General features: G+C 48.4%; 1 protein-coding gene across 9 annotated transcripts; it reads left to right on the top strand.

The window, feature by feature from the left end:
- Positions 1-3,303: 3,303 nt before the first annotated feature.
- Positions 3,304-20,244, top strand: THNSL2 (threonine synthase like 2). Of its 9 annotated transcripts, none has more exons than XM_004286647.4 (10): positions 3,304-3,406; positions 5,835-6,069; positions 7,305-7,499; positions 8,189-8,341; positions 11,533-11,763; positions 14,593-14,741; positions 14,848-14,973; positions 17,173-17,324; positions 17,817-18,074; positions 18,130-20,244. In XM_004286647.4, the coding sequence occupies exons 2-9, from the start codon at positions 5,847-5,849 to the stop codon at positions 18,040-18,042; spliced, it is 1,455 nt and encodes a 484-aa protein (XP_004286695.2). In that variant the 5' UTR covers positions 3,304-3,406; positions 5,835-5,846; the 3' UTR covers positions 18,043-18,074; positions 18,130-20,244. The 9 variants fall into 9 exon arrangements, with proteins under 9 accessions (XP_004286695.2, XP_033273950.2, XP_033273949.1 ...); XM_049695888.1 differs by lacking the exon at positions 3,304-3,406 and adding an exon at positions 3,431-3,594; XM_033418057.2 differs by lacking the exon at positions 3,304-3,406 and adding an exon at positions 3,431-3,965.
- The last annotated feature ends 2,421 nt before the right edge of the window (positions 20,245-22,665 follow it).

Genomic DNA, 22,665 nt, shown 5'->3' with positions numbered 1-22,665 from the left:
CTTTCGCATTAGGAGACCTTGGAGCAAAAACCTGACTGCACCGAGAGGAAGAGCATTCTGGGAAGAGGACAGAGCAGTTGCAAAGACCTGGAGTGACACCATGTTTGTCACGTGTTGGAAGAGGTGGGCACCATTGTGGCCCGAGCAGACAGAGCGAGGAGGAGAGTATAGGGGATGAAGTTAAATGTTAACGCTCTTATATTTCTAATTGCCTCTAAAAAGGAGCTGTTGCTCCAATTATTTCCTGAAATATGAATCCAGGCTCATTGTCATGAAGGACGTCATGCTCTATACTAAGAGCTCATGACGTCACTAACCCCTTCACGAACTTCCGTGTTGGACATTTTTAGGTGTCCAAAGGCCATTTCGAAGCACTGTAAGGTGAGCATTACCCTGAGTCAATCTTCCTCACCACCCGTGAGAGGGTCCCCATAAAAAGCTTCCTCTCTATCCCCCCCAAACACTTTTCCTATTGCCATTTTTGCCTTTATTCAAGGCAGCTTGTTAGCTCATTATTCTTCTTTTATTATTTATTTATTTATTTATTTTTGGCTGCGTTGGGTCTTTGTTGCTGCGCGCGGGTTTTTCTCTAGTTGTGGCGAGCGGGGGCTACTCTTCGTTGCAGTGTGCGGGCTTCTCATTGCGGTGGCTTCTCTTGAGGAGCATGGGCTCTAGGCACACAGGCTTCAGTAGCTGCAGCACTTGGGCTCAGTAGTTGTGGCTCGCAGGCGCTAGAGTGTAGGCTCAGTAGTTGTGGCGCATGGACTTAGTTGCTCCGCGGCATGTGGGATCTTCCCGGACCCGTGTCCCCTGCACTGGCAGGCGGATTCTTAACCACTGCGCCACCAGGAAAGCCCTCCTTGTTCTTCTTGAGGGTTTTTTTTTTATTACAACGGTCAAATGCAAAACTTCTCTAAATATGCCAACAGATCACTTGAATCAGAGTCACCTGGGGCACTAGTTAAAAATAAAGATTCCTGGGTCCCTGCCACTGACTTTCTGAATCAGAATATTAGAGATGGCACCCGGGAATCTGCATTTAAAACAAACTTCTTAGGTACTTGCTACTCAAAGTGGAGTTCTCAGACCAGCAATATTGGTCTTGCCTGGACACTTGCTAAAAATGCAGAATCTCACGCCCCACCCCGGATCTACTGAATTAAAATCCATATTTAACAAAATCTTCAGGTGAAGCTTTGGTATATTAAAGTTTGAGAAGCACAGGCCTAAATGATGTTTATACGCCTGGGAGTGTGAGAACCACTGACCTAACGCCATCAAAAGGTTCTTAGAATAGGGTCTACATTCGGGTTTGGGCCATGGGAAATGGTTGCTTGGCTCACCCAGAGGAATAAGAAAGTTTCACAGCCTGCAGATTCCCTTTCTGCATTTAAGATCACTTCAGTCTATGCGGATTGTCTAATTCTCAATGTATGGAACTGCAAAAGTGCGTTCTCATGCTGAAGCTTGAAACTTTCTTGCTGACCATTGTTTTCCAGGGATGTTTAACACGGCCACCACTAGTGTGATGGAATTTCACACTAGTATCCAATCAACTTTTGTAGGCTGGCCTTTGCTAAATGAGTTACCAGCGACATCCAGATGGCTAATATTTTAAACAAGTCAATTTTGTTTTCTATGCATTTTATTCATTCATTCAATAAGCATGTACTGAGTGTGGCCAGTAACTGTTCTAGGGGAGAGAGTGGTGGATACAACAAATAAGGTCCATGCTCTCATAGAGCTTCCATTAGAATAGAGAGGAGAGAAAGACAGCCAACAAGCACATGAGTCTGAGAGCAATAAATGCTATGAAGAAAATAGAAAAAAGAGCAACACGAAGTAATATTAACTGCAGAACTGTTTGTACCCTTCTCAAATGTATTCTACAAGTTTATCAAAAGTTATTGAGTAAAACCAGTTATCAGAACATTAAAAGGCATCTGATTGTTATTAATTAGGCACAATTACTGCTATTCCAAATAAATTCAGAAATGGAGGAAGTTATTTAGTATGATAGAAAAGGGTGCATAACTAATACATATAAGAACCATACAGGGACTTCCCTGGTGGTCCAGTGGATAAGACTCTGCCCTTCCAGTGCTGGGGAGGTGGGTTTGATCCCTGGTCGGGGAGCTAAGATCCCACATGCCCCGGCGTGGCCAAAAAAAAAAAAAAAAAGAACCATACATATAAGAAGCGTCCAGCAATAGAAGATGCTTTGTTGGTTACGAGTATTGTAACAAACTCTGCGGCATCTTATGGCATTTTTGCCATGGGTCTCAGTTTCCCTGGCCTTTGAGTTATTAAGTACACTTGATGCAGGGGATGGAAACTCTTTGCAGGTCCCTGCCTGACCTATATTCCTCTCTGGGAATGGCCCCTCTGGCCGCTGTGTGAATTCCATGACAACAATCTCTAAGCTGAGCAGTGACCAGTCAGACTTTCTCTTTCAGGAATTTGAGACCCACTCAGACTGGAGTCAGTCGACGGCAGGTGCGTGGACCTATATGGATGTGGACACCATGTGTGGGCCAAAGTTTGGAGGGCAGGTAACTTGAGTAAGCAGAGACCACAGGTTTAGGAGAATGTCATAAATAGAAGGAAGGTAGCAGAAGTAACGGCAACACCAGAGGGCGGCCATTCCCTCCATCCCCATGACGCCCAGTGGGACCACCTACAGTGACCAAGCCCGGCCTAGAGGCAAGTCTAAACCTTATCCGGCATCTGTCACATCCAGTTCCACAAATTTTGCCATCTAAGTGGGTCGGGTCCCGGGAGCAGGGACGTGAGTCCAAGGGCATTTGGCTATATCTGGAAGACATTTTTTCACGTCTTGCTTTTTTTCTTTAAAATAAATTGGGGAGGCATTTTACCCTAGAATATATCTGTGCTTAATAAAAAGTGTTTTCCTACAATACGATGTCATGTATCCCTGTGGATTCTGAATTCCTGATTCACTAACCCTAGTTTGAGAAACAGTTCGTCAGCCTTCCAGTTTTCGTAGGTGGGAAGCATGAAGCCCAGAGACGATAAGGGCCTTTTCTTCTTTGCATCTTGCGCTCAGTTTTCTACCCTGAAACGTGCGACGATGTGGTGCTTCCGGGTCTTGCAAGGAAGATTTAAGAGACTGTGAATAAAGCGCTTAGCAAAGTGTCAGAAATGCAAACTAAGTGAAGAATAAATGGTTTCCCTCTCGTTATCATTCCCTGCCGCTCCCTCCTCCACCTCTTCCCACGCCGCTTTCTTCCGCCTTTAGCCTCCCTGCCAGGTGGCCAGGCTCATCCTCCGACCGGAAGCCTGGCCGCTGCCCCCGCGTCCGCGCGCACGTCCGGAACCAGGCACTCTCGCCGCGCCCGATCCGCCTCCCGGGCCGCGCCCCGCCACTCCCAGAGCCTGGCACCAGGTAAACGCGCCTGGCCCGGACCCCGCAGCCCTCCCACTCTCCCGCCCAACCAGCCGATTCCGGGGCGGGGATTGGGGTTCCGCCCCCCCGCGAGCGGGCGCCCCAGCTGCCGAGCCTCCAGCACGAGCGCGCCGGCCCCCGGTCCCCTTTCCGGGTCCTCTTCCGGCGATCGCGGCACCCTCTCCGGGGTAATCGGTAGCGAAACTTTTGAGCTCTGGAACTTTCGCTCAACCCGGATTTCAGCGTGGCTGGATCGGCCTCCCTAACCCCTTTCTTCAGTTTCTAGTTCGGGCGCTGCGACTTGGAGGAACCTGGGAGGGTTGAGGGTTCCCGATGCTTTGCACTTTTGGCAGGATTTCTGCAATTCTCAGAGAGCCCCGACACTGAGAAGTCTGCGGGGTTTTCAGAGGCTGGGAGTGGAGCCTTATCCCTAAGACCTTATCAAAACCGTCTTGGCCCAAGACCAGGCCAGCCGGAGGACTGGTGCCCAGTGACCTTGGAGAGGCCGGCGCCTGCCGTGGGCGTATCGGGGCCTCCACCCCACGGACCGCAGTACGAGGTCAGCGATCGGCTGCCAGGGGTTCGGCCGCAGAGGTTTAAGTCTTCCCCATGGCCTCACCCCTGCTCAGAAATCTCTTCGCCTCCTGGAGGAACCCTTCTTGAAACGTTTCCTTGTCTTGCGGCGCTCTCGTTTCCCTTGCTTTTCATCCAGATTATTGGTGAGAGTTTTTCTGACCTGTCTCCACTCTGGAATACGGCCCAGCGGAGTCACAGGGGCAAATTATAAAATCGTGCGCCAGAGGCCACTTAGTTCAGTCCCCGTCGGATGCTTGGAGCCCCCATACAGCCCCCATACAGCAGTCCAACCAGAGTGCCTGATTTTTTTCGTCAGCTTCTCCACGTCCTGTGGCAGCGGCTTCTACTTCAGGGCTTCTCTCTCCAGTTTACCTTACACTGAACCCAGTGGTGTATAGCGCATGTAGCTTTGCCGTGTTGGCCTCAGAAGGCTGCCCCTTGGGGTCTTTGGATAGAACGGCGGCGGCGGCCCTTCCTGGTGCAGACAGCCGCCCGTGTGCTTATCAGTCCACTTCTTCCCACTGACATGTGCAGAGCCCGGCCTCAGGCCCTCTCCTTTGTTTCTGGGCCAGGTGGAGGCGGGAACGGAGACCAGCGCCCCGGGAAAGTGCATTCCGCAGAGATTTTCTTTCGCACTTCTCTGTAGCTCTGACTGCCCTCATGCTTGCCACGGCTTCTCTGTGTCAGAGTCACAGTCTAGGGAACCAGAATTCCTCCAGGTCAATGCTAGCTCATTCCCTTTCTCATAGGTGGAAGGCTTCAGGTGGCTTTGTCCCCAGAGGGCAGGGGTTCCCCTCTGGCCCTGGCACAGAAGTAAGTCCAAGCTGGTACTGAGAGTCAAATTCATCCCCAGAGGTGTTGTGGGGATTTATAATCAGAATTCACAGCCATGATCCAGAGAAAGGTGTTCCGAGCTCAAGCCTAGCTGCTTAACATGGTTCTTGGCTCCTGGGAACCTAAGTGATGTGAAGTGTGACCAAAGTTAGGCCTGGGGTGCCCTTGGACCCTATCCCCTTCCATGCTAATCAGAGTTCTGCCAGGACAGGACCAGTTAGCCGGGCCAGATGATAGTAAGAGTAGCATATCAGCACTTCTAACTATTTTAGGATCGGGCTGAGAGGTAGGGCACTGCTTTTCACCTGGGATGACTAACCGTACTAGTTTTCCTGGGACTGAGGGGTTTCCTGGGACTTGGGGCTTTCAGTTGTAAAACTAGGAAAGTCCCAGGCAAACTGGGATGGATTGGCCACCCTGTTCTTCATCCTTGCTTCATATTAGACCCACCCAAGGAGCCTCATGTAGAGATTTCAATTTAATTGATCCAGGTAGAGTCCCAAGTAGGGGTATTTTTTTTAAACACTCCCAGGCCGATTGCAACAAACTACCAGAGTGGAGAACCATTAGGTTATAGGCAGCATTGCTAAAAATCCATTGAAGGTGATGATTATTTTTTTAGCAGAAGTAGATACATCTCTCAAAAGGGAGTGTAATCAAGTGTGTCATCCTCTCCTTATCGAGGGGGGTATCAAAATGACACGTGCCTTATTATTGTTATTCCTTCTCCCCACCCCAAGGACTTCTTCCTCATCAGTGAGGACCAAGTGTTCTCCTTTCCCAGAATGCTCCCGTACCCCCTCTCCCGTGGCAGTAGGTCAGTAGAATGACCTCATTTTGATTGGAGAGGTCAGGATTTGCGCAGTCTCAGGTGAAGCTGGCCTGAGATTTCACAGAGCCCCAGCCTCCCATGGATCATGGCCCAGGGGCTAGCCGAAGGGGCTGGGTGTACTTCAGCATTGTCCCATGGGGTACTGAGCTTGGAGATCAAGTGTCTCTGGGACTGTTCTCTCTGCAGGCCTCCAGGATCATGTGGTACGTCAGTACTCGGGGGATGGCCCCACGCGTTGACTTTGAAGGGGCCCTTTTCTCTGGCTATGCTCCGGATGGGGGCCTCTACATGCCCGAGAAGCTGCCTCAGCTGGACAGAGACACCCTGCGTCAGTGGAGTGTGGCCTCCTACCCCAGCCTGGTGAAGGAGCTGTGTAGCCTCTTCATTGGCCCCGAGCTCATTCCAAGAGATGACTTAAATGGTGAGCAGACCCTGCCTTTCTACTCTCCCATCTCACTCTTCTGCCAGCCCAGCCCACCGTGGAGTTGCAAATCCATCATTTAACCCCTAGGAGGTCCCTAGCCACATTTCCGAAACTTTGGAGTTTTTTCCAGACTCTGGAATCCCAGAATTGGAAATATCCCCAAAGTGTTCATTCATTCCAGCTCCCACCTCCAGTGAGATGAATGCCAAAGTGATCTGCGGAGATTTTTTTTTTTGCTTATTTTTTAAAAACTCTTTCAAGGGATTTTGCTATTGTCCTGAGATGCTTGAATGTGGGGTATTTCCTTCCTGCATATAAAACACCCAGACCCTCAGATTGCTGTTTTATCTCCTTTAATGGTAATTCCAGAAGGGACTTTGAGAGTGTTCTGGTCCAGCTCATTTCAGACTGTTATGTGCCTACAGATTCTCTGTGGGAATATCTTTAAAATGCAGGTTCTGATTCAGTAGGTCTAGGGTGGGCCTGAGAATTCTACATTCCTATCAAATGTCCAGATGCTAATAGTGCTGCTGGTCTGTGGACCAAATGTAATGGTGAGAGTTTGGGGCTGAGAAGAAGAGGACTCAAAATGTAGTTCGATGACCCGCACTGATGGTGTTGCCTGGGTACATATTAGAATTCTCAGACTTCTCTGACCTACAGACCCCAAACCTGCATTTTAAGATCCCAGGTGATTGGTTCACTAATTAAAGTTTCAGAAACACTACTCTAGATGACCTTAGCCTTAGGTAGGATTCTAAGTAAACCATCTCAAGGTGCTGGCATCACAGGTGTGAGATTAAGTAATGCAAAAACAAACAAATAAGTCTCTGTCTTTAGGAAGGAAAATTAGAAGAGATGAGACATTTGCTTTGTTTCTTATGCAATTGTTTAATTGAATCTCATTGGAATACATGCACACAAGAAATCCAAATGATGAAGAAATTTATAAAGTAAAAAATGAAAGTCTTATAGCACCAATTCTGGTCTCTGGGGCCATTACTATGAGGAATCCAGGAACAGTTTAGTTCATGCCTTTTCAGACATTTTTCCTAGGATTAAACAATTATATTCATACACAGTATCCTTCATGATAAAAACTTCTGGTCTTTTTATCTGGTAACAAGGGAAAGAAACTTCAAATGTAAAAGTGTAAAGAGACTGAGAGTGAACTCGAGGGACAAGAGAATGGCCTTTAATCACCGTCCAACGTCCCCTCTCTCCCCTCGCAGATCTGATCGACCGAGCCTTCAGCAGATTCCGACACAAAGAGGTGGTCCATCTATCCAGACTGAGGAATGGGCTGAACGTGCTGGAGCTGTGGCATGGGGTCACCTACGCGTTTAAGGACCTGTCCCTGTGCTGCGCAGCACAGTTCCTGCAGTACTTCCTGGAGAAGAGGAAGAAACACATCACCGTGGTTGTAGGTGTGCATCGTGGCCGTGCGCCCTGGAGCCCTACCGTGCCCCAGCTTGCCAGGGTCCAGCCACAGGATGCCCTCCACTGATGTCTCTCGGGGAGTGTGTTATTGGTTCTTCCAGAGCAGGGTTCTTTTTCTTAAATTGAAGTATGGTTGATTTATAGTACTGTGTGTGTGTGTGTGTGTGTGTGTGTGTGTGTGTACAGCACAGTGATTCAGTTATACATTAACTATCTATCTATCTATCTATCTATCTATTCTTTTTCAGATTCTTTTCCCTTATAGGGTATTACAAAATACTGAGGACAGTTCCCTGTGCTCTACAGTAGGTCCTTGTTGGTTATCTATTTTATGTATAATAATGTGTACATGGTAATCCCAACCTCCTAATTTATAGAGCAGGGTTCTTAAACTTTTCTTGTGCCACAGACCCTTTTGACAGTCTGGTGGAGGCTGTGGAACCTTCTTAGAATAATATTTTAAATACATAAAATACACAGAAGATACAGTGCCAAGCTCACAGATGCCCTGATTTCTATCCGTGGACCCCTTGGAGGTTCAAGGACCCCAGATTAAGTACTGGGTTCCTACCCTCCAGGATATTGCCTCACTTGGCGACAGTGCTTTAGGGGCCATTGCTTTCCTTCTCCATCTCCCTCGTCCTAAAGAGGAGGGTTCCTCCTTCTTCCCATCCAGGAACTTCTGGGGACACAGGGAGTGCTGCTATCGAGAGTGTTCAGGGGGCAGAGAACGTGGACATCATCGTTCTGCTGCCCAAAGGTCGCTGCACAAAGATTCAGGAGCTCCAGATGACGACAGTGCTGAGAGAGAATGTCCACGTGTTTGGAGGTGAGTGGTGGGACAGAGGCTCCGGGGACAGCATGGCTTTGCCTCGAGTGGTCTGTTTTGGGAGATGGGCTGGAACAAAACTAGTCAATCGACTAGCTGACCATCCTTCCTCCTCCCCTTTCTCTCTCCTTCCCTTCCTTCATCAGTCATATTTAGAGGTTGGTGTATGCCTTGACTTAGCTCTGAGCAGGCTCGTGGCTACACAGTTTCAGAAACTACTGGAGGTGACAGGTGTGTAAACCAATACTGACAGTACAACCGAGGAAGTGCAGGTTGAAAATCATACCCCAGAGAATGCCACTTCCCTGCATGTGCACCCTGCTGGTCCATATCTACAGGCAGCTACCCAGAGTCATAGCCTGAGCCAACTGACTTGGGTTCTGTCCCAGGGCACTGAAGTTCAGACGGCAAAAACACGTTTAATAATTATTTTTAAGAGAATGTGCCGTTGCATGTTGGCAGCTCATGCCCTCCCTTGCAGTGTTGAATCAACTAAGCTATGCACTTGGTTAGCAGGTCTAAGTATTTAAAATAAGAAGCTACTCAGTGGGACCCATCGCTAGTGACCCCCCTTCCTGAGCCACATCACGAATCGTAGCGTTCGTGTTTGCAGAGAGGCAAAAAGCCATCTCCTTAATATCTGGCCGTCTGTTCTGAGTGCGTTTAATCATTACGGAGTTCAAGAGTGTAGGAAGGCGGGATGGGTTTGAGTGGAGTCATACTTTTTATTTTTTATTTCTACCTCTGACACCCTACGACCCCCCAGGTAGCCCCAAGGAAGGGGTTGGAATATGAGCAGTAGGGGTCTTGGTGAGGTTTTGTGCACTGTGGCCTTGGGCAAGCTGTCCAGGTGGCCTGGCTTGGTTTGGTCACTCACCTGGCAGGACAGCAAATGTGGTGGCAGAAAACCTTCCTTCTATAACTGGCCTGGCCTCCTGTTATAAGCCCATAGGTGATGTTTTTATAGAACACCAATTTTGTCAGGGACCAAAAGAACAGTGAGAACGAACCTTACCCATGGGAGTAGCATGAATATTCTTTGTCTGTTTGTTCAAGAGCAAACAAAAAGCCCCTTCTACTCTTTTCTTTAGCAAGCACGTACGCATTCCACTGAAAAGTTTATGGTTTAGCTGAGGCGGGTGTTGGCAAAAATCTTACACATTAGCCTTAGTAATGAATTACCCATATCTGGCTGCATTTTCCTGCAGTCACGACAAGATTTTAATGTACAAGGTTCAGGTTCCTGAGTGTCCCTGTTACACCCTAAGCACCAAAATTGCTCTTTATGAATCTAGGACTGTCTTTACCTAGAATCAAAGCAGAGAAGAGCTTTTCGTACCTCTAATCTGCACCTACGCCCTTCTCTCCTTGTCCACAGATGTTGGAAGGCTTTGACCTAAGGGCATGTGTAGAAGTGCCCTTCCTGACCATGGGGTGGAGAATGGTGCACATTTGAAAAATAGTGGCAGGGACTTCCCTGGTGGTCCAGTGGTTAAGACTCCACGCTTCCAGCATAGGTGGCGTGGGTTCGACCCTGCTGTGTGGCATGGCCAAAAAATTTTAAAAAGAAGAAAGAAAGAAAGAAAGAAAAGAAAAATAGTGGCAGACACGTAGATGGTGATGAACACAGTATGTCATAAATGTGCTATTGCCTGAGGCCAAGGGCATTTCTGTTTCATACGTGTTCCGCGCTTCAAGAAAATAAGGCAGGAACCTTTAAAGGACTTAGCTTTTGTTTCTAAAACGGGACTGTTCAAATTCTTCCCTTCCTTTCTGGAATCTTCTGATTTGGTTTCCAGGAGGACGTGTGTTAGTTCAGGAGCTAACGGTGGGCATGTGTTTTCTGTTGGGCTGGTGAGCTCAGGGAGTAGAGATGGGCCACCTGGATTGCTGTGTGTTGGACACTAATGTTTTCTAAAGTCATGCATTTCCATATACATTGTATACTTGGTTCTTCTTAAGCACAGGATAGTCAGCAAGGGCTAGTTATATATTACTTGGGATGTTTTTGGTTGGAAGTAACAGAAAATCTAACTCAGACTGGCTTGAACAGGGATAGTTTTCAGCTCATGTCCCTGGAAGTCTACAGGTGGGATAGGCTCCCGACTGGCTGGTTCACTGGAGCCAGGTTCTCTGCTCCATCTTCCATTCAGCCTCATTCCTCTTGTGGCATATGATGGTAACCAAGTCTCTCTTCCTGTGGTTCTCTCTTAAAAACAGTGAATCTTTTCCTAGCACCCCAGCAAATATCCCCCCTGTACATGGATCTGGAGTCAGTCCTGCAGCCTCATTACTGCTACACGATGAAGGGTGGAATGAATAGTAACCTCAGTGCCGGCCTTCCCTGGTGGCACAGTGGTTAAGAATCCGCCTGCCAGTGCAGGGGACACGGGTTCGAGCCCTGGTCCCGGAAGATCCCACATGCCGTGGAGCAACGAAGCCCGTGCACCACAACCACTGAGCCTGTGCTCTAGAGCCCGCGAGCCACAACTACTGAGCCCGTGTGCCGCAAACCCGAGCACCTAGAGCCCGTGCTCCGCAACAAGAGAAGCCACCGCGGTGAGAAACCCGTGCACGGCAACGAAGAGTAGCCCCCGCTCGCCGCAACTAGAGAAAGCCCGTGCGCAGCAACAAAGACCCAACTCCGCCATAAATAAATAAATAAACAAATTTATTTAAAAAAAAAAAATAACCTCGGTGCCTACTCTGGCATTTCCCCTGATAATCTTCCCCCACCGTCCTCCAAGTCTGGACCCAGTGGAGAAACAGACCCAGGTTTCAGACAAGAGAACAATATTGGCTGGATTGCTGGTTGGGCTGGGTTGAGGGATGCAACTTGGACTAGGGACCCACGTGGGAAGAGCGACTCTTTCCCTCCAGCCCCTGATGGAGGACGGTGAAGTAAAGCCCAGCCTCTCACCATCTCACAATCTGATAAACCATCCCCGGAGACTGGGGAAGAGGGCATGGAATACAAAGAGGAATTCTCCCCCAATATCCCAGAAAGCTGACATTTTCTTTCGTTTTAGATAATGGTAGAAACATTGGAAATGTGACCCCAAGGATATGAGACATGGTTTGAGTGAAGGTCCCAGCAGGATGGTCTCTAGGAGTACATGCTGACCTTATGGGCACGTCCTGGCCCCCGGGGGGTCCTTCATGATAACTCCCTCTCCTCTCTCCTCTGACAGTGGAGGGGAACAGTGATGAGCTGGACGAGCCCATCAAGGCTGTGTTTGCTGACGTGGCCTTTGTCAAGGAGCACAGTCTGATGAGTCTGAATTCCATCAACTGGTCCCGGGTCCTCGTGCAAATGGCCCACCACTTCTTCGCTTATTTCCGGTGTGCACCAACCTTAGACTTGCACCTACTGCCCCCCGTGGAGGTGGTTGTACCATCGGGGGCTGCCGGTAGCCTCGCAGGTAAGGAGACCCCTGGGCGGAAATGGGCTTTCCAGAAAAACGCCTGTGGTCCCCATCCTCCCAGCTGCACTTTGGTTGAGGATAAAGGTTGGGTCCTAAGTGATGGGAAATGACACACAAGAAGCTTCCAGAAAACTTGCCCCAACTCCCTGGGGGTGACATCCTGGCCTCTTGCCACAGGGAAAGGAGCATGGGTTAACCCCGAGGTGCTCCGGCTGCCTGATCTGATGTGTTTGCTCAGCAGAACGTGGGGAGACTAGGCCAAGGTTCAGCCGCTGGCCCGGCTGGCAGTGCCCTCTGCCAGGAACGTGGACTTTCCTCCCAGCTCCAGCCAGCTGCCCGCTCTGAAGATAAGGGCTTGCCTGGCACGGCGTGTTTTCCCTGGAGACCGTGTGATGTGGAAAGAGTACTGGACTTAGGCTTCTGTGCCAGTTCTGTCCTTTACTCGCTAAACGTCTTGTCTCTTAGATTCAGCTCCTCAGCTATCAAAGATTGGAACACTTATCATATCTCTCGCAGAAATAAGATTCTTTATGCGTGTCTGTGAACTTTATGAGGGTCAAGAGCTATAGAGCTACGTGGCATTCAAATCATTTCCTATAACAATACTTAACATTTATCAAGCACTGACGATGCATCAGGTACTGCTCTAAATGCTTCTCTCGTATTAACCCCTTAAATCCTCACATGCGCCTGTGAGGGGGACGACACTATTATTTCCATTTTGTAACGAGGAAGCTGAGGCACAGAGAAGTTGGTCAGCCTGCCCCTGGTTACACAGCAGTCAGTCCCAGAGCCAGGATGGCAGCCCAGGCAGGCTGGCTCCAGAGCCTGAATCTTCACAAGCATGCCTCCTGATTGGCATGACTTTTTTTCTGATGGTTCTGTTAGTGGCATCGCTTCTGATGGGCATCCGGGACAGCTTAGGTGAGACCATGAAAGTATCTTAGCGGTCAGGAGTCTTCCGGACTTCAGCTAACACAGGGATGGAAAGAACGGCAGGCTGGCTGTTAGACAAGGATGGCTCAGCCTTCTTCCCCATCCATGGCTGCCCATTTGCATCACCCTCCAGGGAGCGATGCCACCTGCACACGTCCCAGTATCTGCCACAGTGCCTGGCACAAAAGCAGTGTTTGCAGAGGGGACTCCGATCTAGCCCTGCTCCATCAGGAACTAGCTGCTTGACCATAAGCCCCTGCATCCCTTGAGCCTCCGTCGCTCCTCTGTCATACAAGGATATCATGATGTTTACTGAGGATCACGTGAAATAAGACTGTGAATGTGCTTTGCAAAATTAAGAGTGATGTTGGGTGGTGCGGTTATCCTTAACTCCTTTCACCTACTCATCAGAGATAGCCATTCATGGCAGTAGGAACCTTCCCCCAAACCACGTTGCCTTTCTGGGCTTTCCATCTTTCAGGGTGAGGAATTCCTTGTTTGTTCCATGCCAATAGACACCGCTATTAGGGCTGCTCTGTGCCCCCTCAGTCCCTTTCCAGGGGACGCAGTCTGAGGGCGCTGGTTCTAGGAGACTGAGTCAGGGGACTCAGCATGTGCTCTAGACTTAGACAGACCTAGTTCAAATCCTTCGTCTGCCACTTAGCAGGTTTTGGATGGGTCATTTCAACTTCTCAGAACCTCCATTTTCTCTCCTGCAAATGGTGGCGAGCACGGGAACAGTGTCAGGGCACAGTCACCTTCTCCTACTCTTTCCCTCTTTTTTTGGTAACGGCTTCATTGCTCTATGATTCACATATCATACAATTCACCCACTTAAAGTATATAACTTAATAGTTTTTAGTATACACAGATTTGTGCGGCCATCACCATAATCAGTTTTAGAACATTTTCCTCACCCTAAAAGGAAGTCCTGTTCCTTTAGCAGTCATTCCCCATTTCCCCTCATCCCTCCCAGCTTTAGGTAGCCACTAATCTATTTCGTCTCTATAGATTTTCCTATTCTGGACATTTTATATATATAGAATCATCCAATATCTGACCTTCCTTCACTTAGTGTAATGTTTTCCAGGCTCATCTATGTTGTAGCATGTATCAGTACTTTATTCCTTTTTACGGCTGAATACTAGTCTATTGTACAGCTATAGCACATTGTGTTTATGCATTTATCAGTTAATGCACATTTGGATTGTTTCCGTTTTTTAGTCGTTATGAATAATGCTGCTATGAACATTTGTGCTTAGGCCCTGCTTTCAGTTATCTTGAGTATATAGAAACTAGGAGTGGATTTCTGGGTCATATTGGAACTCTGTGCTTAACTTTTTGAGAAACTGCTGGACTGTTTTCTGAAGTGGCTGCACCATTTTACACTCCAGCCAACAGTGTATGGGGGGGGGGTTCCAGTTTCTCCACATCCTGACCAAGACTTGTTATTATCTATCATTTTGATTCTAGCCATCCTAGTGGGTATGAAGTGGTACGTCACTGGGGTTTTGGTTTGTGTTTTCCTGATGACTAATGATGTTGAGCATCTTTTCATGTATTCATTGGCTATTTGTATATCTTCTTTGGAGACGTATGTACTCAAGTCCTTTGCCTAATTTTTAATTGGGTTATTTTTATTGTTGAGTTGTAAGAAATCTTTATATATTCTGGCTTCAAGTTCTATGTCAGGTATATGATTTGTAAATAGTTTTTCCTATTCTGTGGGTTGTCTTTTCATTTTCTTGATAGTCTCCTTTGAAGCACAAAAGCTTCCAAAAGCACAAAATCTTCTTAATTTTGATGAAGTCCAATTTATCTACTTTTTTTTCTTGTGTTGTTTGTGCTTTTGGTGTTGTGTCTAAGAGACCATTGTTCTCCTCTCTTAAGCTGGGTTCATCGCTCAGAAGATGGGCCTGCCCATCCACCTGGTCGTGGCAGTGAACTCCAATGACATCATCCACAGGACCGTCCAGCGGGGAGACTTCTCTCTGTCTGAGGCCGTCAAACCAACCTTGGCATCAGCTATGGACATTCAGGTGGGGCCTGTGAGGCGATGTGCAGGTCTGACCCAGGTGTTGGTTGGGTGGAGGTGGACAAGGGCTGAGGTCAGCGTGACCCTCGGGACCCCGCCTTTCTGCCCAGGTGCCATACAACATGGAGAGGATCTTCTGGCTGCTCTCTGGCTCTGACAGCCAGGTGACAAGAGCCCTCATGGAGCAGTTTGAAAGGACCCGAAGTGTGAGTCTACCCAGGGAATTGCACAGCAAGGTCAGTTACCACCCATACACCACGGAGAAGGGAAAGGGTGCAGCCACAAGACCAGACTTGGGGTTTGAAAATCTGTTCAAGGAAAGGGGATGCTTGTTTCTTGAGTACCTACTATGAGCCTGGCACACCTGCCGTCACTTCATGTGGATTTCTTTGTTGAATGAGGAGAGGCAGTAGAGGTTATTGGTTTAGAGTCAGGTGGGGCTTAACTCCAAGCCAGCTGTGAGACCTTGGACCAGTTTCTTAAATTCCGTGCTTCAATTTCCTCATCTATAAAATGGGGATAAAGAGAATGCCTGCCTCATAGCATTGTTGAATTTTAAGTCAAATAATACCCATGAAGAACTTTGTATACTGCCTGGCAATATAGGGCTTAATATATTAACTGTTGTTTTTATTTATTATTGTTGATTTCCAATAATAACTGGAAGCCACTTTTCCCATCCAGTATGAGCAGAGACTATTGTTCTATTAGCTTTTTTTAAAAAAAAAAAAAAGAAAGAAGGAGAAATTTTATCTCCTCAGATGGGTAGGAGCCTAGGGAGGGATTGCTTTTATTTTAAGGTAACCTGGCGATGAAAACTTATTTAATATAAAAAAAGAATTTCATATGTTGAATTTGCTTTTAATTTTCTCTGCCACATTCCCACCAAATCGTCATCCAGACTGTGTATATCTCCAATGCCTAGGACCTCACTACCTCACATCAGCTGTAATCATTATGAAGTTCTTTATATCAAGCTAGAACCTGTTACTTCTTAGCTTGTGCACTGGTGAGCCATCTGATCCCCATACTTAAAGAGAATCTTCGTTTACCTGCTAAGCCTTCCTTTAGCTGTCCCTTACATGACGTAATTTTCAGTGGTCCATGTCCATCTTAAAGGGTTGTCTCCAGAACTAGATACACCCACACAGACTGGAGTGGAATTTCTGTCTTCTGGAATCTATGCTTCTTTTGATGCAACCTGTCTTAATTAGTTTGGACTGCTATAACAAAGTACCACAGACTGGCGGCTTAGAAACAACACAGATGTACTTCTCACAGTTCTGGAGACTGGAGGACTGAGGTCAGGGTGCCATGGTTGAGTTCTGCTGAGGGCCCTCTTCTGGGTTGCAGTTGTCTGCCTTCTCATATGTGGAAGGAGATTTAGCTAGCCCTCTGACCTCTTCTTATAAAGACGCTAATCCCATTCATGAGGGCTCCACCCTCGTGACCTAATTACCTCCCAAAGGCCCCACCTCCAAATACCATCATATTGGGATTAGGGCTTCAACATATAAACTTGGGAGGGACACAAACATTCAGACCATAACACAGCCAAAGTTCAACTTATTTAATGGTTTGTATTGACATCCACAATCCTTCTCCTCATGTAAATGAGGTGCTCCATGAAGACAGACACCATATCCCCCAATTCTTCATTCTCTCCCCCGCTGTACACGTAGAAGATATTCCAACTGCTGGAGCAACATTCATTCATTCATTCATTCACTCACTCATATTACATATTGACCATGAGTCAGGAGCTATGCTTGGTGCTGGAGATACAAAGATAAATAAAACACACGCATTGTCTTCTGTGAACCCTAATGGGTCAGGAAGGTATCTAAACAATTTATAATGCCCTCTGGTCTCTATTGGTTGCAGTTGAGTATATGCAGGGTTTTGGGCACATTGTAAGCATGCGTGAATTTTCAGAGAATGATCAAATAAACCATCTACACCAAGGGAGCACTGAGAAGGGAGTCTTCCTCTGTCTAAAGGTAGTGGGGAGTTTTCCTAAAGGAGGTGCCACAAGAGCTGGGTGGGAACTGACGGGAAGCTATTCTCACATCCACAGGAAGGGGGCGTGCCAACAACAAAGCAGCAGGAAGGCTTGAGTGCCCTTACCCTGTGTTCCGTCCCATTGTTGAACAAGACTACATACACTAATTTGCTGATTCATGAGCCAAATCCTAACTAAATGTGTTGACCTGAAACTCAAAGGTATCCTTCCCCTAACTTGAGTGAATCCATTTGAAACTGGGAAACGTGGGAAACCAGATTTTTCTCTGAGCTGGATCTGAGCCATTCAATCTGAACGTTTCATTCGAGTTTCTGGTGAATATCTGGCTATGTTACGTGGTGGGAATTTTCTCCCCTTTTCCCCACTTCCCCTCAGCCCTGATTCCCACCCCTCTGACCCTGAAACCTGTCAGCTTTCAGAGGCAGTAATTTCTCAGTCAGTGTCAGACGAGGCCATCACCCAGACCATGGGCCGCTGCTGGGAAGAGAACCAGTACTTGCTGTGCCCTCACTCGGCCGTGGCTGTGAGCTACCATTACCAGCAGGTGGACAGGAGGCAGCCCAGGTACAGGTGGTGGGTGCCTGTGTGTCGGGGGGACCCCTTGGCTTTCAGGGGTCCTCCTCTTCCCCAAGCAGGGGAGAGAGGAATGTGAACAAATGGACATTTTTTTTTTTGGCTGCCCCTTGCTGCACGTGGGATCTTAGTTTCCTGACCAGGGATGGAACCCACGCCCCCCTGCAGTGGAAGCACAGAGTCTTAACCACTGGACCGCCAGGGAAGTCCCACAGATGGCTTTTATGAGCATGATGGGTGCTGCGTGGAACTGTGTCTTGAGACTGTGGTCCTGGAAGGGGGAGCTGGGCCTCCAACAAGGAGGAGCAATTTGCTTGCAGAGATAAGTTCAAGGGACCAAACACGTCTTTTTCTCTCTCTCTTTCTCTGCACCCTACCTCTCCCCTTCCCCTGTTCCTTCTTCTCCCTCCTGGCCTTCGTTCTGTACCTGTCCCTCTGTCTTCTGTCTTCCGCCCCCTGTTCCCACCTGCCCTGCCTCCGCAGCCCTCCCCGCTGTTGTCTGGCTCCCGCCTCTGCAGCCAAGTTCCCGGAGGCCGTGCTGGCTGCCGGGCTGACCCCGGAGACTCCCGCGGAGATCCTCGCCCTGGAGCACAAGGAGGCGCGCTGTACCCCGATGCGGAAGGGTGACGACTGGACGTGGATGCTTCGGGACCTGATTGAGGACCTGAGCCGGCAGCGGCAGGGGCGCTTCCGGAACGCGCCGGCATAGCCAGGCTTCCTTTAGGCTTCGGACCCTGGGAGGTGTCCCCTCTGAGCTGCCTGGTGCACCTTCTCTCCATGCTTCGGACCCTGGGAGGTGTCCCCTCTGAGCTGCCTTGTGCACTTTCTCCCCATGCAGGTGCAGGAGTTTCTCAGGGGGCTGCCCAGCTGGGTCTGGAGCCAGCGGGCTGTGCGCTGTTCCCTGGCTGCTCTGTGCTCTCACCGTGGCTGGCTGGCCGTGTTGGGCCTGGTCACCGGGGAGGCGGGGAGGCGGGGAGGGAGTCGTGGAGGATTGCTGGGGGTGCACCCCCAGGGCCAGACAGTGCAGGAACATCACTGCTTCCTGTGGAACTCTAAGGGCCTGCAAATGAAAGGTCTGGGGCTCAGGGGCAACCTTGGCTCCAAGATTTTGGACCCCCAGATCCTAAAACCTGTGCAGGTGGGGCCCGCTGCCTCCATTACCACAGGTCTGGCTCTGAGCCTTAGTTTATCTGGTCCCCAGGTCAGATCCAGACGTCTTGGCCACAGGGCTTCCACCCTGTCAAACGTTGGGAATCCCTGGAATAAAAGTGCAGGTTCAGTGCGATGGTGACTCTGCGTGCCCTGTGGGCAGAGCCCGGTGCCTGTCAGGTGGTAATGGTGGTACCATGGTGTCCCTCATCCATCTGCTGCCCCAGGTTGCCAGCAGGGCAGGTGGCACAGGAGCTGGGGTTCAGGATCACCAGATCCAGGCCATGTAGGAAAGCAGGGACCTCAAACTAGGTCAAGTTGCCCTGTTGCTCATGTACCAGGTTCACCATCCTTATTAAACCAAGTCACAATCATAGCAGCGAGAAGCAATGGTCCCTCTTTAAACACTAAATAAAGTCCAAATGCCTACATTTCCACAGGTACCTCCATAATCACGCTGCTTCAGAGAAGTCAAGTTGTTCTTTCCACTGAAGACACGACTGACGCTCTCCCCTCTCCATGCCTTTGACCCTACACTTGCCTCTGGGAGACTGTCCTTCTTTGATGAACCCACAAGTCCCATCTCACAGGCTATTTGTCTTGGTTCCTGGTACTTGTTTACTGTGTCTTTACTCGTCAGCGCAGCTGGAAATAAGGACTCCTGTTTCCTGACTCTGGCAGAACTCCAGCTGTAGCTTTCTTAAGCTGTGTATTCCCTTCTGCCCTGTTTTATGGTTATCCACTTGAGACATTATCTTCCTGTCTCTAAGCTCCTTGAAGATAGGAACAATTGTTTAACGCAAGGGCTAAAACTTTTTGGATTTGCCCCTATTGATTAAAAATCTTTTAATATGTTCTCCCAACATATGTGTACTAAATTATGTATAAACTACACAAACCGTGAGCTAAAATAGACATGAAGGAATAATAACAACACCTATATTTATCTTTTCTCCCCATTCTCCAGTGGATCGCCTGTGGGCCTGTCTTTGGCAGTCCTGGTTGAACACAGTGCCTGGTACATTCCAGAACCAGCAGGAACCAGGGGCGTAGCTCCCCTGTGATTGCACATCTGCCAGATACTGTGCGATGACTCTCAAAGTGTGGTCCCTGGGTTTATCCAAAATACACTGTCCTGGCCCCTACCCCAGACCTTCAAAGGCAAATCTGTGGGCGTGCGTGTGCCATCTTCAGTCCTTACAAGTGCCCCAAGTAAGTTTCGACCCTCTCACTCGGGAAACCTTGGCCAGAGGCTTTAAGTGTATGAATAATTCTCTTCCACAGGGAGATAGCCTTTTCACAAGGGCGTGCTTTCTTCCTGCTACTGTTTTCATGATCTAGCCTGCACTGTCCAGTTCAGGAGCCACTAACCATATGTGACTGTGGAGCCCTTGCAATGTCAATAGTCTGACTGAGGAACTGAATTTTAAATTTTATTTAAGTTTAACTTACATTTAAATTTCAAAACTATTACTTGATTCAGTCATTGGAAAGCTTTTAGGTATGATAGGAAAAATGCAGATATGTGAATCTGCCTTTTGAGCTGTGAAATTTATGAAGTACATAAAATACAGATAAGTATTTCCAATGAAAATTCAATGTTCTGATTGACATGTGTCACAACTGTAAACTGCATATTGGATTTCAAAGGCTTCCAATGAAAAAAATCTAAACTATCTCATTAATAATTTTATACAGATGACCTGTTGAAAGGATGATATTTTGATGTATTGAGTTAAATAAAACACGTTATCAAAATTAATTCCGTCTTTTTCCTTTTCCTTTTCCAGGGACATTTAAAGTTATATATGTGGTTCGCCTTTGTCTCGCGTTGTATTTCTACGGACAGCAGTGATCTAGGCTTTGGGTACACATGAACACACGGCAGATAGTTGTGGATTTAGTTATATTACTGGGTTCAAATCTCATGTAGATTGAGGGAGGGGGTTAGACAAACGCAAACACGTGTACGTCAACACAAGCCTGAGGCTCTGGTCTCTGGGGGCCCCTCTGGAAGGCAGTTAAGGCAGGCACCGCGTGGAGGTATTTTTGGCCACTAGAGGGCGCTGTTACTACCACTCTGAGGGCCGCTGTGAAAGGAGCCAGTGGGCATCTGGCCTCCAACGCTGCCTTTCCCGGCCCCCCAAGTCTAAAGGAGCTTCTGGGCCACCCAGCTTGATCTCTGCCTGCTACCTCCACATCGGAACCACTAGCCGCGCATCTACTTGATGCCCAGGGGCTGAAAGGAGAGGCCGGAGGGCATCCTCTTACTGGAAAACTTGACATCGAAGCATGGCATTCAGTACGTAGACGGCAGGAATGCTGGACGCACAGGAGGATGGGCGAGCATTCCTAAGGGAATGACCGTGACCCTTACAGCCATCAGCACCTGACAGCTTCCAAGACACTTTAATATCCACGAGAGCATACCTGATGGAGCCCCCAGGACCCATTTATCTATTAGGCAAGACCAGGCTGATACTTCGGGGTCATGAGATACTTAGAGGCCCGTGAAAATATTTTTATTTCTATTAAAAGAAACAATGAATATAATCCGGCTTGGATTATATTCATCTTTATACCAACAGTTTAGTAAAAAAGAACTTTAAATAGTTTTTGTAGAAGAACCCCTTGAAAGCAAAAGTGCCTGGAGCCCACGAAAGTCATAATGCGGCCCTCATAGGACCCGCTCTACGCCAGGTAATACTTCACCAGAATCAACTAATTTAATGCTGACAAGGAAGCTGTGAAATACGTGTTGCTACCATCTGTGTTTTAGAGATGAGGTAACCTGTCAGGGTGGTACCGCAAGGGAGCAGAGGGGCTGGGACTTGAACCCAGGCATGTGGCTTCAAGTTTGACGTGTACTTTCATCTTATCATGTTGCATGGAGCTGGTCCATTCTGCTGTGGCCCGCCACTCTCCATCCTGCCCCAGGCCGTGGCCCTTCGGCGGGGTCCTCTTCCACCCTCCCTTTCATGGGTGGATTTGGGAGCGTGGCCATGATGCTCCAGGAGGTCCACCAGGGGCTGCTGCAAACCTGCTTCCCAGGTCTCTGCACGGGCCCTGGCACCCACCTGCTGCATGCGGCCAGAGCCAGTGTTTCCTTATTCTTTGCTGCCGCATTTCTGAGGGTCTCAGGGCAGTGCTGGGAGTTACAGGGGGTCACAAAACCCTTCACCTTCTGGAGGCTTCGGAGTGATATCCAACTCTGAGAGCCCACTGCACCTGTGAGAGGAGACCCAGAATAAAGCCATTGGACACAGCACAAACAGACATGAAACATGAACTACAAGATATTCTGGCCACAGGGAATCTTAGGGCTGAATGGAGGAGAGGACAGGAATGAGATGAAGTCTGAAGAAACATCCACCCCTGTGAAAATATACACAGGCACACAAACACAGACAGACACACACACACATGCAAATACATACCTACATACACACTCATCCCCCTCAATGGAAAAAGCAAGGATCCTGGTACCAATTGAAATTAGAATCAGGTTGAAGTTGTCCTTCTGAGTCATCCGCTAACTGGCGGTGTGACCACACACAAGCCATTTCATCTCTGTGAGCCTCAGTTTCCTCATCAGCTCATTGTAACACTTACCTCGCTAGTTTATTTTGAGGATTGAGATCATGTATTTCCAATTCCTAGGTAAATGCTAAAATGCCATACAAGTGCTTCTTACTAACATAATTTAGTCTGCAGTGAACAGTTTAGTACTTTTAAGCTATCTTGCGTTTTTTACTAATTGCTTCCCGGATTCGTCTTCTCTTGCCTCTTCCTGAAGGATGAAGTTCCTTCGTGGCCCTGCGGTGCTGGGACAGCTCTGGGTGCAGGGTTGGAGTTGCCCTGGCCTGCTCAGTGCACCCAGCGACAAGCCCTGTGGGGGTCATTTGGGGGTTGAATGTCATGGATTAGTCAGTAGGGGCTCTGCTGGGCAGTTAACAAGCCTCATTAATTTGCAATGATGAGGATGGTGCGATGATTCCCTTTCCTGAGCACTCATGATGGGCTGAGTCCTTTGTAAAGCTCGTTCCAGACATTGGCTCCTTCAGTCCTCACAAGGACTGTATGAGAAAGTACCATTAGGGGCTCCATTCTAGAGATGAGGAAATGAAGCTCAGAGAGGTTAAGTAATTTTCCCAAGGCCACCCAGCCAGTGAGTCCTGGAGGA

Source organism: Orcinus orca, chromosome 13 (genome assembly GCF_937001465.1).
Source record: "Orcinus orca chromosome 13, mOrcOrc1.1, whole genome shotgun sequence".
Lineage (NCBI taxonomy): Eukaryota > Metazoa > Chordata > Mammalia > Artiodactyla > Delphinidae > Orcinus > Orcinus orca.
The sequence above is the reverse complement of the archived record's forward strand: the minus strand, read 5'-3'. Positions and strand labels throughout refer to the sequence as shown.

Coding starts and splice junctions, on each gene's coding strand:
- THNSL2 (XM_004286647.4), top strand. CDS start 5,847: ATGTGGTACGTCAGTACTCGGGGGATGGCCCCACGCGTTGACTTTGAA. Junction 6,070..7,304: donor TCCAAGAGATGACTTAAATG/GTGAGCAGACCC, acceptor CTCCCCTCGCAG/ATCTGATCGACCGAGCCTTC. Junction 14,974..17,172: donor CCAGGGAATTGCACAGCAAG/GTCAGTTACCAC, acceptor GAAACCTGTCAG/CTTTCAGAGGCAGTAATTTC.